Raw genomic sequence first — 17,056 nt, 5'->3', positions numbered from 1 at the left:
TGGCTGGAACTTGTTTGTACATGTCAGACTTTCCAGGGCAATTTGTTCGAGTTGTCCTTTTTTTTACGTATGCATTTGTCACTTTGTAAGACAGTTTGAAATTTAAAGTTTCGTCTACGTGACCGCTGATTGTCCTAAATAAGAACTTTGATGTGGAAGTTGGTCATCACACAACTAAATGGTGTGCAATGTTGTGTAATTTGCACCCTGAGGTGAGGAAGAATCGATTCAAATCTTGCTATTATCGGGTACGACCTCGCTGCTGCTATACCCCATCAAAATAGATGCTGTAAATTTATGAAAATTGATGTAGAATGTTAATAAGTAGTATGTGGAAAAAATTTCTGAGCTATTCAAAATCACTAGAGTGTTTTTTACATTTTTGTTCGGGAGCTAATTTAAAAGAACGTTGAAGACTGGATGGCCTTAGTAGAAGCTACAAACATCTAGCTTTACAAATAGTACCGTGGTGCACATGAATTAGAAAATGAACGTTGAAAATGCTCTTGCCAACTGATATCACCTAGCGTTTTTTATTTTTCTCTTACGGAGGGAATTCAGTTTTCATAATCTTGGCAACGATCAATAGAGTATAGTTGCAATTCTTTTTAAACAAGGGGAAATTATGCATTTCTATTTGCAATATCTTTATTGTTGAATGTGATTTCCATTACTCGCGATGAAATGTCTCTTATGCGGAAAAATTGCATCAAATAAAGCTTATAGTGGAAAACTTTTCCTTTCAAAATATCATTGAGAAGCTGATCGATTTACACAACAAGCTGCTGGCAATGTCGTATCGGCACTTTCCGCCTTATTATAGTTTGATCCATTTGTATTATAAGTTTTTTCTATCTGTTTGTGGTTTTTCTTTCTAAATACTCTGCTGTTTATCTTTCTTATGTTGGTGGGTTATAAATTAATACTATTATTTTCCTGCCAGGGGTCTACATATAAAGATGAATTTAGCACAAGCATCTACAAGTATTTTTTTCTTTTCAGGGATATTACCGTGTTTATCGGGGTGATGGTACTTGCGGTATAAATACAATGGTCACCAGTGCTGTTGTGGAGTGAAGCAATGACGTTAATCTCTTCTTTTCATTTTTATTATATATGTAAAGCTTTACTTATATGAATGGATTCTTAATTACTTTTGCTGTGTTTTTATTAGTTCCGTTAATAGTCAATTATATGATTTACAAAGCATTTACAATTGTATTTTATCTTTTATTCCAACTGTCGGAATACCTTTTTATGGCTAACTAACGTAGATTTTGATCTTTTGCAATTATTTGGAACAAAGAACAAAAAAAATGTTTGATGTAACAGAAATTCCTCAGTAGACGCAAAAATGTTCATAACATAGAAAATTCAGAAAATAGAAATGTGGTGATCAAACCGTAAATATTTGATTTTTTTTTTATTTTGCCTAGTTTAATTATGGGCATACGGTGTGTCTTTATGCTCTAGTATTTGTTTTCCTTTTTTCTTATTTTTTCATAATTTTAACTAAAAAATTGTCCAACTAATAAACTAAGCTTGAAAAACTGGTAAATTTATTGTAAAGGAACCTTGGTCTGGACAATGGGATCAGTACCAATCTATATATGAAATTGTGTGACGCTGTATTAATGACGCTAATGATTTGTTTTTTGTTTTTTTTTTACCTGCAGATCTAAGCTCCCGGTTGAGGGGAGTAAGACCCAGTCTGATCACTTATCAAACAGATAGGAAAGCTTATTGAGCCATCTTCCTGTTAAATTCACAAAGTCTAAGGGCAACAATATCTAACGTATATTGCGTAACAATAGCCTAACTAAAAAGTGGCCCTTTATCTGTTGATTAGATAAACATTTCTTTAGACACACTAAGTATAATTCCACCTGAGAAATCTTTCTCAAGCAATGTGTCGCCCTACCACTCTGGCTTTTATATTTACAAGTGTCGAATTTCCCTATTCAGCAGCTAAATGTAGTAGTAGTAGTAGTAGTAGACAGGTTTAATAGCAAAAACTTGACAGCTATCGCTGATTTGTGTTTCTTTACAACATATACAAAATCAAACTACACTTGTAAATATAAATCAAACTATAAATATTAACTCTTATTATACATTTTGACGAAAACCGGGATGAAAGAATTACCATATCTGTTTGTTCTTGCTTTAACGGGAACTAACTTATCTTGCTTTCTCGTTCTTGATGGTAGAGGTTGATCAGGTAGAATGTCACGGTGCTGGGATTTAGAAAGCAAGTACTTTCCGAAACTCATTATCAGAGTTTCGTACCGGTTTTCGAGTGACGGCAGTCCTAGCACTTCCAGAGCCTTTTCGTAGGGGATGTCACGGCGGCCCAAGATGATCGATACCGCTCGCTTCTGAACCGATTCAAGCTCCTGACAAAGATACACTGTTCTAAGTGCTGAGTCTCTGAAACGCTGTGAAAACCCTCTCCAACACTCTTTATTTCACAAAGATTAGTGACCAGTTACTACGTGTATACCGCGCTGCTAAAAACCAATGGGCATTTCTTAGTTTTCCTGAATTTTACATGGAAGTGAAATTAAGAGTTTCGAGTTTTGTTTTATGGGAAGGACTCGAATGGAAAACAAAAGGTGAAAATGATTGTATGTAGCTTAACGACGCAGTTTTGTTTGGTACTTAGAACATAGTGTTCGGTGACCCTTGAGAAAAGGCTACTAAGATATTTTTGGGTCAACGTTTCTTACTTTTTATCTATTTTTTGTAAAAGAAAAAAGGTCTGATACCTGCATTAGCTTTGCCATGACATTATTATTACTACATATCATATAGGGTACAAGCACAACTGTTGACATCAGTTTTTCCTGTTTTGGACCAACCGAAACTGATATGAGATTTAGCAGAAATAGTAGTTTATAGTGGTCCAGGTGTTTGTTATCATAATCCTTAGGTTCTTTCTTAAATAAATTTTTTATTTTATTTTTTTTACTGTTGGATATGCTGAAGTTCTCTAACAGCGCATTAACCTATTCTCATCTCATGCAATAACCCATTTAAACACAAAATGGGTCGTTCTGGGAATTAAAGGATAGGTGAAGAGTCTCTACACCAAAATCTTGGAACCTTTCCACACAGGTAAGCTTCTATTCGCGGCACCACAATCTTAAAGTTTCTTATATAAAAATGAAACTGTTCTGACGCTAAAGGCACTAGTAGTTTTAGAAATTGTAACCTTACTCTTTTTTCAAACCGTCAGCTATTCCTTTTCTTAGGAATCAGATAAATCTATAAGATTAAGCGGAAACCCTAAATAAATTTCTACTTCATCAATGATGACAGTGCCTTTGTTGAAGACTCAATTAGCATCTGTGGATTTAGAATCGTCAGTGCTAACAGCTAGTCCGAAAGTCCAGTATTCTGAACTATTTTACCGTATCACGGTCCTTACATACACAACTTGTATGTTTAGAGAAGGGTTTATGGTTAAAGAGCCATAAGGTATTCGAATAGCGGCTAAAACTGTACAGTTTGATAGTCATAAGATCCAAACACATGATAAGAGATCATTACTATGTACTAATCACGTTTAGATTAAAGACTACGATCTAATCGTAGCAGGGCTGTTGCCCAAATTATCCCTGAGTAATCACACGAGTCCAAAGAGGTGTTGTCCAAATATATGCTACGGCGAAGGAGAATGTGTGCTCGTACCGAAGGGTTCTCGAATTCCTACTCAATATCCTACTAATCTCAGTAATCTCATAAATCTCAATAATCTCAAAAAGCTCAATATCCTACTAATATACAACTTGGGTTTCGACTTTCGAGGAGAAGGCGAAAGCTAATTTTTGAATTCTTCTGGGTATGAATATCAATCATACACAGGAAAGGCTTTTCTTCAGAAATGCTTAAATTGAAAGGTTAAAGAAAAAAAATTGAAGATTTTTGTAGAATTTCATGCACCGTGTATAAGTACTTCTTTCATTTAAACTTAAATAGGGTTGTTTCTTCTGGGAATATTTCTAACTATATCTTCAGAACTTTGTGCTGCACCATTGACGCAACTGAAAACTGTAACCGCTGGGTAAAAAAAGTTGCTAGAGACTTTAATCCCGTGTTCTTTTACTTGTCCGATTCAATTTCAACTTATCCCGGCTCAACCCCTAAAACATAACAATAAAAACTTATCCGGCCACGTGTCATTCGAAACCCTATGGATAATTACGATGATACCAACATTTGTCACATGTAAATATATTGTATTTGGTTTGGTAAAAAGAATAGAGGAAGCTGTAGCTAGGTTTTTCCCAAAATGCACTTGTCACTTGCAGGCGATGACTGTGATATGCATTGCGGTAATGAAAACATAACTACCGTAAACTAAACATTATGTTAATTTGTTCTTTCTTTTATTAAAGAGGAAATTAAAATTCTTAGACTGGAATATAAATTTTGGTATTCTAATTGAAGCTAAAAATCAGTTTGCTCAACATCACGAACTTGGGCACAGCTAAAGGGAGAACTTCCCCTAAAGCTCCAAGGCGTCTTAATTTAGCTCATGTGACCACTTTTGTCGGCACACTGGACGATTTCGTTGGCACATTCCATATATCACCCCTTCAAACTAAAAACCCTAACTTCACCCCTGCATGGGCTCTCTTTTCCAATTTGTAACTCTGAAAACAGTTAGAATTCATGGATTTGACAAAAAATGGTTACAGCCAGAAAAAAAATTATCGAGTTACCACACAAAAAGGCTTTGATAATGAATAAGGACCTTGACGTGTTTTTAAATTCACTGTGAAAATCACTGAAAGTACACTTTCAACAGTGTTGTCGGTAGAAAGTAATGTAATGCAGGTGGATTAAAAAAGGTATTTTCTTATAAAAATGTAGTTGTGTAGCTAGTGAGAAGTAAGGGGATGCACCTGACGCCAGGTACAGTATCTGATGGGGCACCATTTTGATAATATATATATACCGCACCACTGAGGTATGCTATAACCAATTACGTTCTTAGGGGGGGGGGCAAGATCAACATTTCCTTAAAGTGCTGATAAACCTACCTACACCTCTGTGGAAATGAGCATCTCCATGGATTATTTTTAGCCATATATGTTGTCAACATTATTTTTGCCTGTTGGGGATTAGCCTAGTCAACATACTATCAGCCTTTTTCTTGCTTCTATCTTAGGGTCACACAAGCAAAATGTTACCAGAAAAAACCCTCATTTAAATCTGATAAACCTCAGATCACCTATTTCGACTATCCAATCTGATATTTCAGCCTTGTAATATTGCCGTGGGTTGCTTGTAACATAACAGTCTATCAGAGGATAAGAGTTTTTAACGTCCATTAGAAAACATCGAATGAGCAACAGCACAATGAGAAAACGCTGTGCAAATAATTGCAGTGTAAAAATTCAAGTTCAAAACACGCTGCTTGATTTTCAAAATGGTTAAATATAGTCTTGTTTATTTCTAGCCACTATTTTAGCCTGTGTCTGATTAGAAATACCTCAAGGCATTTAAAATACGACCATTCTAAACTAAAATTTGATAAAGATTTGGAATAGGTCCGCTAGATTAAAGATCTTAAGAATTTGCAGTCAACATAGCCCACACAAAATTCCTTAATTAACACAGGGACAAGGTGAACATACTACTCAATTGATTTTTATATGTTGTTCCTAAATATACTAATCAATTCATTTACAAATACACCCCTCTCCCTTGATGAACCCTTGAATTCCTAGGAATAGGCTATTTGTAAACTAAAAGAAAACAATGAAATGCTTGCTTTATAAAATTTTTACTAATCAGATTATCATGTTTCCTTCTATTATTATACATATTTTAAAAAATTTCAGATAATATTTGGGAAATTATACACTCAATCAAACAGTAAGATAAATTGCAAACTGGGAAGACAACTGGTTTTATATACAAGCTAGAAGGTATGACTGGATTTATGTAGTAAAGAAAAAAATAGTACCCTAGAATTGGGGCTATTGAAAAGGAAACATTTTAAGAAACAATTCTTACCTCATAATAAGCTATATACTAATAACTGTTGAGAATAATGGGCCTTCTCTCTGAATCTTAAAGTATCCCTAACATCCCATTTTAAAGGAGCAGACTGTGAAGTATCTGCTGCATAATTTGCTAGCAGATTGACAGTATCATTTCATTAGGCCCTCTTGTAACAAGGCATATTATGGACTTTGAGCTCATTTCCTTGCTCCTTAACTTGCAGATAAGTTTACAGGCTGATTTTACATATGAATCATGGGGTAAAAATGGACTGAACCCAGCAGAAATAATACTAACTGAGAATCAGTCAAAACCAGTGCATTGTTTAGCATCACAATGGAATTAATTGATACTCCTAAAGCCATCTCAATTGCCTAGAGCTCTGCTGAAAATATGAAGAAAGATTTAGGAATAAGGCTTTAAGTGGGGACCCAAGGGCCACTACTTCTACCGTGCGTCTTATTTAGAGCAATAAAAACAAACTTTAAGATGGCTAGAGAAATGATTAGATTTCTTCTTGTTTAATATTCTTTTTTACATCCTTATCTGAATAACATGATGGAAACCAATTTGTGTAGGTATAGGCTTCTTATTTTTTTTTGGATTATATGGAGATTTCAAGTAATAATGTATATTGCTAGGCTATAAAAGGAGCTGATTATCCAAAAACAAGGCTTTTGGATCTATTGTCTTCAGATGCAGATCATATTTCCAAATTTCTGTGTATATGCCTGTTAGGATAGGTAAAAATCTGAAAACAAGGCAACCTAAAAAACCATTGGTGTTATTTCATGGTCTTGTCATTTGAAGAGGGTTTCCTCATTGTCTGCATAATACATTTTTTAGTGGTCAGCTAATTCTAGTGAATAACTCCCAGTTTTTACACAGTTGAACTCAGAGGAAGCTTTAATCTCTCAAGGTTGTCCCTGTGGATGGAATCAAAAGCAGGTGTATAGAGGAAAAGAAATAGCCATCATGTCTAACTTGAATGTTTGAATGAGATTTTGACAAAATAATACTAAATACTGTAACTATGCTATTGATTTCCTGTTGACAAGACCAACCATCACTAGTTCAGTGTTATAAGTTTAGTTTTTTACTTTTAAATAATGTTTTTCTGTTTCAGTTATTTTTTTCATTTTTTAAATCTCTGGTTGGAAAAGATGTAGTCATTGAGCTGAAAAATGATCTTTGGTAAGTTTGCAAACATGTTTTTAAAAGGTTCTCCATTTGTCATTATGCTATTGAAAAAATCTGCTTTAAATATAGATTGTGGAAACATTTGATTAAACCCTTCAGCAACTGACTTTCTCATGTCTATATAAGGTCTTAGTCTCTGATTCCCTATAAGTAACACCACCTATTAAAAGTATCTCATGCAGTAACTCCTCTCAGTAGCCAATTTTTTTTAAAAGTTTTTTGATTTTTTGTTAATATGGGTTGTGGTTTGCTCTTTACTAGATTGCAGCTATCACTACAAACATGATTAAAAACAAGAAAAGCCATTAGTTTTTTTTAAAATCTAGAGTCTAGTAAAGATGAACCAAAACCAGGAACAAAGGTTGTGCTCAACTATCAAATAGTCAGATCAAAGTGTATTTAGTCTAAAGATGTGTGCCAAATATAATTTGTCGTTTAAGTAACTCCCTAAAAAAAATTGGTTGATTTGTTCTTTTTCTTGACCCTTTCATTGCATGGTACCTGTAATATATCCTCTTCAATCATCTGCATGTTCCTGGCTGATGAAAATAACAATGTATAAATAATCAGATCAAACTTTAAGGAAACAGAAACTACCTCAAACAAGAGTATGACTAATGTCTCCAAATCCTGCTAAAGACCAGAATGACATTTGCAATACTGAAAACAAGTTTTATTTTGAGGGATTTGTTTTTATTTGTTATAACCTAAAAAAAAAAATGTATTCTAAAATCTAAACCACCATACAAACCATGATTGCTAAAGTTCTAGTGAATGCAGAGTGAGATTTTAATGTAAATTGATATTCATTCCTGAACAGCAGACAAGGAAATCAGAGTGTTAAGAATCAATGCAACCAGATTTGTTTCCAATTTGGGCTCCCTTGGTTCTATAATTTTTGTTGGAAGGTCTTCATGGTCTGAATTTTTAATCAAAACATACTGGAATTTTTAATCAAATTCATGCTGGATAATTCTTGCATGGGGCCAAATATGATGACAGTTGCTTGTCCTTGAGCCAAATTCCACAATGTGAGAGCTGAGGTTAACTATTTAAACATATTGGAAGGAAATTACCATATCTGGACCCTTTTAAATTGAATATAACATTTTCATACACATTATTAAATCCTTTACTAGCAGTTACTACAGCACAATGGCTACAGGACTCTCCTAAGGAACAAGATGATTAAAGTTTCTGTTGCTTGGTAGTAATAATTATCACTTCCTTAAAATGTTAGAAGTCATTAAATATGACAAACTAAATGCAGAAAACGCCATATCTAGAGTCTTTTGTTTTTCCTTTTTAAGTAGTAGTGTTACAGCCATGATTTGTTGGCATTGTTCCAAATCCAATAAAAAACAATTTACTAGGAATTTAGCTTCAATAGTTAGAAACAAAGATGGACATATTTGGGTCATGTTTTACGCATGCCCAAAGACAGACTGCCCTCAAGAGTGTATCAGTGGCAGACTGAAGGAAGACAGAGACGAGGCCAACCAAGACACACACTGCAGAGGCAGTATGATCAGGACCTGAAAGAGGCCAACATTTCGCTCACTCCACAATAGGAAGGTATCACTGCAGCTGCACAGCTTCATGATGAATGGACAGGCTTTGTTGACACCCTATGTGCCACTGATAGCTCAGGAGGATCTAAGGTCTAAGGTTAGCTTCAATGAGTCATAATGGCGAAGAGTGTCTATTTGAAATTTTCCAACCATATAAAGGCAGGGATTAATCTGAATCAAAAGACACTATGCATACTTAGCATACCTCTTATATTTCAAGAATGGCAAAGGGTATTAAAATGAAGCTTTCTGTGCATGTTGAAATAAATCAAAGTACACCATGTGTTTATGTGTTGTTAAAAGGGCATATGTGCAACATCTCTGGGACAGCTAGGGATACTAAGTTTCAACTTTCAAGGAATGTAGAGGGAGATTTTTAGCTAGATGACAGGACACTGTGTGTATCCAGGTTGTCAAGTTGGGTTTGTTTCTTTTATAAACCAACTTGATTTTTTTGCCAAGTATTTCCCTATATTTTTCAATCAATTAGAATGAGAAAAAAAAAGGAAATAGAAATGACAATTTCTACACCTAGGTTGCTTTATTTAGTGATTCTTAATAAAAAAATAAAAAAGTGACTACAACTTTAATTTTTGTATGTTTCTTGATCCTAAAATTACTTCTTTGTTAAAATTACATTGTTTTTGAAGAGAAGGCTTAAGAAAGGGAAAGAGAAACAGGCTTAGTTAATTAAAAACATAATAATCATTAAAATTATAAAATTTTCATGTTTTAGTAGTCACAGACATATGGACCCCTTCCATCTACAGCCCCTTTGTATGTGCACTTCTATTCAATTGGTTTCAGTATTCTTTTTGTGGTTTGATTTTAGGTATAGACTACTTAAAAGCCCACTAAACTCTAAAATTCACTAGAATATGATCAAAATTAACTCAGAAGCTCTTAAATTGGCAAACTTTAAAATTTTTACTAACATAACAAACTTGGCTTATTTCAAATAATGCTGACTTAATTAGCACATAGTGCATCTGAGGTTATAATAAAATTACCGTTTAAAGTTTTTCTCAACAAAGCAAGATTTAGTTCAGTAAGTAGACTATTTTTTGCTGTGACAGACAAGTGCAAATTTCTGTGATGTATTATACTAATAATTTTATATTTTATTTTCAATGAACGGTTTTTGTGGTTGCCATCTAGTGAGAGAGAGAGGGGGGTATTAAAATCAAATAGTCTCAATTAATTGAAAGATAAAAGGTAAATATTCTTTCAGATTTCCTCATTATTTTGTCCCTGTCCACAGTCTCTCTGTGTCAGCCCTTGTATTTCTTTACTTTCTATCCAAGATATAATTGTATAGAAAATTGTAACAATCATTTTACAAATAAGCCAGGTGGCGCTAACGTAGGCAACAGATTTTTGTTTGTTTGAAATTTAAAAAAAGAAACAGTGATAATTTTAATCAACAATCAATCAGTATCCTGTAATTACCGGCATATAATCCTCGGCTAACAAAGTTCTTTTTCCTATTCGTAGAATTAACTTCATTATTTTGTTTGATTGATTTTCTTGGTATAACTATTAGATTCGTTCCTTTAAAATTCACTCAAATCTACCCGCTACTAATGTTGTCTGGAAAAAAAAATCCTAGATTGATTCTCAGAGTTACAAGAGTGTACACCTATCTAACCAAAAATGGTAGCCTCTCCCTAATGCCTAGTCCTAATAGTGAGACTTCTTTTGAGAGATAAACTACATACCAAACACAAGTTCTTAGCTGGATATGATCAAAGAACGAACCCTAGTTGCAACTGGCGTCATCATAGGCTATAGTTTGCTGTACCATCATTTATGGTTGTAACCTCTGATTATGACGTCATTCATCATCTTGTATATGAAGATGCAGCTTTTTGTCAAAAATTGATTTATTTTAAATATTGTATTTTTTTAATTACAAAGGGAACTAGATATAGTAATTTGCCTTCAAAATGAGCCCTTAAACAGCTCTCTATGATGTTTCATAGCGCTACTAGCAGCAGATGAAAAAAAAGAGCCAAGAGCTCATATGGGACTTGTGACAAGGTTGGAAGAGCCAAGAGCTCATATGGCATTTGTGACGAGGTTGGAACCTAAAACTAGACTCGGTACTAGAGTTACTGATTTTGCTGTTCTTTGTTTATTGGCAATTATTACAAAGATAAACTTGCAAATACAGTGTTCCTGTAGTCTCTTCTTGTTTGGTATTGTAACGTTTGTCCCACGAAGTTTCATCCCGATCTCTCCAATCTAAGCGTTTTCCAAGATTTCCGGTTTCCCCCTCCAACTTCCCTCAATGTCACCGGATCCGGTCGGAATTTAAAATAGGAGCTCTGAGACACCAGGTCCTTCTAAATATCAAATATTATTAAGATCTGATAACCCTTTCGTAAGTTAAAAATACCTCATTTTTTCTAATTTTTCCGAATTAACCGTCTTTCCACTAACTCTTCTCAACTATCTCGTTCGCTTGCTCCCCCCCTGAAGGGTCGAATCGGGGAAGAGACTATTTCTGATTTAATCTGGTCTGGTCCCTGATACGCCTGCCAACTTTCATCGTCCTAGCTTATCTGGAAGTGCCTGAACTAGCAAAACCGGGACCGACAGACAGACAGACGGACAGAAATTGCGATCGTTATATGACACCTGGTAAATACCAAGTGCCACAAAAAATCCAGAAAAACAGGGTAGCATCAGTGCTACCCATATATAAAAGCGATTTTCCTTGTTGTTCAAGCAGGGGACTATAAGTTTCCTGGTGAAATTATTGTTTCGATCTGACCCCATTTTAGGGAGGTTTCAGGCTATTTTTCAAAATTCCCTTAAGTTTGTTGTCAAAATAACGTTTTATTGCTAAAACTAATTTAAATAATAGTTACCATTTCTGTATTAGCTAGAAATGACAGTCTTTTCTTAATTGCCAGTTTTTTTAACGCATTTTTTATGTTTTGTTACTATGGGCGTCTTTACTAGTTTGTCTTTCACCAGATTGCAGCTACTGCTGCAACCATGAAGCACACTAGTAATTACTGTTGGTGGATGGAACAATGAAGCTGAATCAGGAACTAGATCCGTTAAAACCTAAGAAAATAGATGAAATAAATAGAAACTATGGGGAAAACGGGGGTGAATCCGAACCTTCTGTGAGGGCCTCGGCTCAAAAGAGCCCCTAAGTAAGTGCCTGTATGCAACCATGACAAAACGGGATTTAGTAAAAATTTGCAGATGTAACATATGCTCTCTTGACTGTTTTTCGTTTTCATTCTTTTGGATTTTGATGATTAATGATAAAAATAATTAGGATTTTAAGTTTCCCGTTTTTATTTCAAATTGTGATTGATGATTTGATTGAAAAACAGGTTGGAAAACTTGTTTTTCAATTGAATCTGTCTTGAATCATTGCAAAAATCATCAATTTGCCATTGCGTTTTGTACTGACGATTAATGCTAACGATCCATGTTTCTAACATTTCGTCACGAGGCAAAACCTATCTCTCCTTCAGAATATCCAATAGCCAATTGGCCTTTGACATAAACAGATAAAGTTACGGGAGAGTGTTTGAGTTTTTTTTCAATCCTGCTTAGTAGGACTGTAATGAAAGGACTGTAAAAGAAAGGTGAAGAAGATTACGTCATTCTCAAGTATTAACAAATGACTGTAACCATTTCCTTATTATTCAATTAACATGTTTTGTTAAAAGGCGGCTAAATAAGTAGTACTGCTGTATAAAAATTTTATTATAGCCAAGGGAGTCCAAGTAATAGTTTTATTAAACAGCTCCTGGAAACGAACTGTAAGTAAGGAGCAACTTGGTCCACTGGTAAATGAAACTTTAAAAAAATGGAGTTCGGATAGCAATAGATACATAAAAGGAATTGGGTTTTTATGCTGATTCCAAATATGTAAAATTCATTATTTTTAAGGTTAATCTTCAAAGGCAAATTTTCGAAAAAAAGGGGGAGAGGAGAACATCCCCCAAGATTCAAGCAATCTCAGTGAAAATCATACCATAAGATTCAGAATATCAGAGAACCCTACTGTACAGACTTCAAGCTCCTGTCTATAAAAAGGTGGATATTTTGGCAGAAGAAAGATCACGAATGCATGTTCATTTGTTTTCCCAAGGAGTGATCATATCAAACCAACAGTCCTAGTAAATTGGGAGACCTTTCGAACAGCAATCAGAAGTTCTAGTGTCCTTTTCAAATGACCAAATAGATTGGAGGACATCAAACTCATCTCCCATATTCATTTTTTCCCAAAAGACATCCGATCAAAATGTTAAGAATGACCATTTGACTCTGCATAGTTGAAAGGTCCAATAAATATGGTTTTGGTGATGAAATAACACTCCATATTCACTGTGAAAGGTCTGTAAGTTACGACATTTGCCCATATTGTTCAGATATAGTATTTATTGGGAAATATACGAACATTTTTCGGGGCAATTTTCCGCGGGGAGGGATTTTCCACGAGATCGTCGCGTGGGGAGGAATTTTCTAGGAAAAATGTTATACGGGGGAGGGGGGTTTCGTGGTATGCTTTAAAAACAGTCGAAAATTAAATAAAATATTTTTTTTCAACTGCAAGATTTTTTCTTCCTCAACCTCATCCCTTGCTCTCTGCGCTAAAGTTTGACATTTCGTCCTTATTCTTTAGAAAAGACTACTCAAACACAAGGGCCGTTGATTTTAGATGAGGAGTGTTTTTAAAGAACTTTAGTGTACAGAGCGAGAGTTTAGGAAGGGAAACCCCCCACCCCTTATATACAGAGTAATTTATGTTCTTTCGAGTTTCAGTGTTGCTCCTTACTTACAGTTGAAAAATCTATTATGTCATCCATAAAAACCTCGATTCTCCCTGTCCGATTCCTGTCCCGTTCTGAGGCGCTCTACGTGGAATGCTCTAGATTTTTAAAATAACTTCTTGGTAATTTCATTGAAAGAAAATCGAAAAAAAAACCAGCAAAATTGGCGCCACCCCTACATTTTGAAAAGTACATTTTTGTCTTAATAAAAAAATTCTTACTCCCCCCTAAAGTTTCATGGATTTGCTCTCCTGGTCTCATGACTACTTTGTGCCTCAGTTGAATAGTCGTAATCAATTTTATCATGTAGAGAACACAGTTCCAGTTTTTAGAAATAAATCTTACCTTGAATATGATGTTGGTCGTCAGGGCTGTTGGTTTGTAATTAGTTATTTTAAGTATCCTAGTACTGATATGTCATTATGAAAATATTTTTTCTAGCATATGTGGAACGCTCCACTCTGTAGACCAATATTTAAATCTGAAGCTAACTGATATTGCAGTTACTGATCCAGATAAACATCCACATATGGTAAGTTAATATATTATTTTATTAATATTGCTCTTTATCTCATTTTGGGCAATTAATTTCTTTGAAAATACAAATTGTCTCTGTCTTGTAAAGATAAACTTTTATCGGAAGTTTGTTGTTAATTTTACTTTGCTGTAGATGTATCCCCAATTTGTGTCCTTCTGAACTAAGAGGAGAAAGGGCTAAGCAACCTTTGTGACCCTCTAAGGGACCATAAAGGTTGATTAAGAGCAATATCTAATTACGAACACGCCTGTTCTACAACAAACTATTAAAACATTTATGGCGAATACAGATACGAATGACATTAAAACAACATATGTTTTAATGTAATACTGGGAATCGACTAGATTTCATTTTCCCTAAAGTGTCACCCATACAAGCTTTAACAAATTCCCAGAAATTCTTTCAGTAAACATCAACATCACATAGCTCAATATTTCATCGTCCATAGTTAAACTGATCTAGGTTTTAACTAGGCTCAGTGTAGATAAGTACATCCCATTCACAGCAAGAACTGATAGAGCTATACAGATTTACACACGTTTTTGGAACTTCTGGATACAGTATTGACATCTCTCTCAGAAACTCAGGAAGTTAGAAAAGATCTCAAGGCTTTTTAGCAGAATCATTCATGAATCTTTTCACTAGGACCGTTAGTAAGTTTGACAAGGTTATGCCAATACCAGCTTCCTTTGAACGCCCTACTTCAGTGGCTAATATGCTGGTTTTAAGTTACACCGGCAAATAAGCATCTATCACAGGGATCAACTCAAAGATGAAGAGTATCTGTAAAGTGGGTTTTGAACTCAAAGTCTACCCCTAAAAAAACTCCCTTTACATAGCGTCCATAGGCAATTCTTTTAATCTAGCAATGTAACTTTTGCTTAAAGTCTGCGTGACTCAAACATTGCCTAATCGGAAATTCGCATTCCCCCCCAAAATTATTTTTTGAAAAATTTTCTCGAAATATTTATAAGTTTCTATATCTATAATGCCGTCTTGTGTAGCTGCGGTAAGACTTGTAGTCTTTGTGAAAACCCGTTCTACCGCTTGTGATAAGTCAGTGGCTATCTATAAATTAATACTATTTATAGTGCATCCTTCTATACACGATAAAATCATCCATTTTTTGAAGAAAAATGATATAACTTGTTTCAAATCCATAGTTCAGTAGTCCAACACAAGGTAGCCATGGTAATGAATGTAACATGAGGCTCAAATTGCCTTAATTTAGGATAAGAAATGACCACTCATGTTCTAACACAGCATTGTGTACCAGTCTGATCATTTTAACCGCATTTTACGTACTTCATGGTCAATGGAAAAGGTTAGATTTTTTGCAATAGGCTGCACCATATTAAGCGAATAGACTTAAAGCAATAGCTCTGTCAAAGTCTTTCGTTGACTATTGAAATCATTATTATAAGTAAAAAAGTGTGTTGCTTCATTGATGTATTTTCAGCTTCTGACAATTTTTTACTCTACCTTGCCCCTTTAATCTAAATAAAATCTTTAAGCTTATCAATAAAAGTTATACATTTGAAGTGCATTCTTCACTATTTTGTATGCAATCGAGAATCATTTTGACTGTGAATTGGCTTGTTTACATATTGAAACAATGCAACTGTATACCTAGTGGCAGACTTAAATTTTTCACTGCACGCAATTACTCTTATTTTCAATTGGGAAAATGTGAAAAAGATTACGCCAATTCTCTGTGAACCTCAATCTTCGTTCGAAGTCCTAAACACAGTTCAAATTTCTTCCAAAATCTCGGGATTTTCGCGAGATTGCTATCCCTTACAAAAAAATAAAGTTTTTCTTTCTAAATTACTTATTTCGAAACCGGTATTTCTAATCAGATGTATTAACACAAACTAGAAGTTTGCGTTAGTCTGAACAAAAATATTTAACTATCTGCACACAGTTTTAGCAATTCTCTAAGTAAAAGTAGGTTGAAGCATTCGTCTGAAGCTCAGTAGCAGTTGTCTCTTATAGAAACGCTGAAAAGGCTGGCACAAACGGCTTAATTGCTCTTGTTGTGACTAATCAAAAATCAAACCGGATCAGTAATTTCCACTGACACGGAAACGTAAGGCATATACAGAAGCCGACTTTCCAAGTTTTACGCGTTTCGCGCTTTTATATTTTATAGAAGAAAATAAAATCCTGTCTATACATTCAAGAGTACTTCTGATTCCTGAAAGGAGGGGGGGGGCTCACGCTAGATGGAATCAAGGGAGCAGCGATATCTAGATAGTATAACTATTGGTTTTAGGTATGGGATGAAAATTTGGTTTTGGTAACACGACTTACTCTGTTTTTCATGCGTCTTTTTCTTGATTTGCCTAGTAACTAAAGAGTTTTATTGACTGAGTGGACACCAATAAATGGAGAAAAATATTAGCTTTCATTCACTATATCAACACTTCTGCTGTATGTAACTCACCTTTTTCAAACAAAGTTTAAGAACAATCTAGTCGAGCCTGGCTATGTGTTAACGTTGAAAAAAATATCAAAATTTTGTTATCCTTGTATTAATGCATGAACTGTCTACAAAAAGTCTGTGGTTTCTGGAAAAATCAAGAAAAAGAATCAAGGAGACATTTTTGTCTCCCATCCAATGCTTCCACAATAAAATTGTTGTTGAGTTATTTGGAGGACGGGCTCCTGAAGTTTTAATTCTTCCAATGAACGCCCCTATACACCTATTAATACCGTTTTATTCTTTTAGCTTTCCGTTAAGAACTGCTTCATTCGAGGTTCAGTAGTAAGATATGTCCAATTACCAGCTGATGAAGTAGATACACAATTACTACAAGATGCAGCAAGAAAAGAATCATCCAAAAAATGATGGAATTTATGTAATTTTTATTTTATTATAAATCAGTTTTCACACGGTGTCTTTCTTGTTATTAATGATGTGAAATTTA

The 17,056-nt window shown here is 34.6% G+C and overlaps 2 protein-coding genes across 2 annotated transcripts in view; both read left to right on the top strand.

Annotated features, from left to right (window-relative positions):
* The window catches only part of LOC136029689 (putative cysteine proteinase CG12163), a 46,046-nt gene extending 44,837 nt beyond the window's left edge, over window positions 1-1,209 (top strand). The window contains exon 12 of the mRNA XM_065708193.1: window positions 1,003-1,209. Coding sequence (XP_065564265.1) covers window positions 1,003-1,077 — 75 coding nt within the window. The 3' untranslated portion in view covers window positions 1,078-1,209. The remainder of the gene's footprint in view (window positions 1-1,002) is intronic.
* Window positions 1,210-5,375: 4,166 nt separating this feature from the next.
* Window positions 5,376-17,026, top strand: LOC136029256 (U6 snRNA-associated Sm-like protein LSm2). Its single transcript, XM_065707490.1, has 4 exons — window positions 5,376-5,440; window positions 7,142-7,209; window positions 14,030-14,120; window positions 16,858-17,026. The coding sequence occupies exons 1-4, from the start codon at window positions 5,438-5,440 to the stop codon at window positions 16,975-16,977; spliced, it is 282 nt and encodes a 93-aa protein (XP_065563562.1). The 5' UTR covers window positions 5,376-5,437; the 3' UTR covers window positions 16,978-17,026.
* Window positions 17,027-17,056: the final 30 nt, after the last annotated feature.

Source organism: Artemia franciscana, chromosome 7 (assembly GCF_032884065.1).
Source record: "Artemia franciscana chromosome 7, ASM3288406v1, whole genome shotgun sequence".
NCBI classification, from domain to species: Eukaryota; Metazoa; Arthropoda; class Branchiopoda; order Anostraca; family Artemiidae; genus Artemia; species Artemia franciscana.
This window is presented reverse-complemented; position numbering and strand designations above follow the sequence as displayed.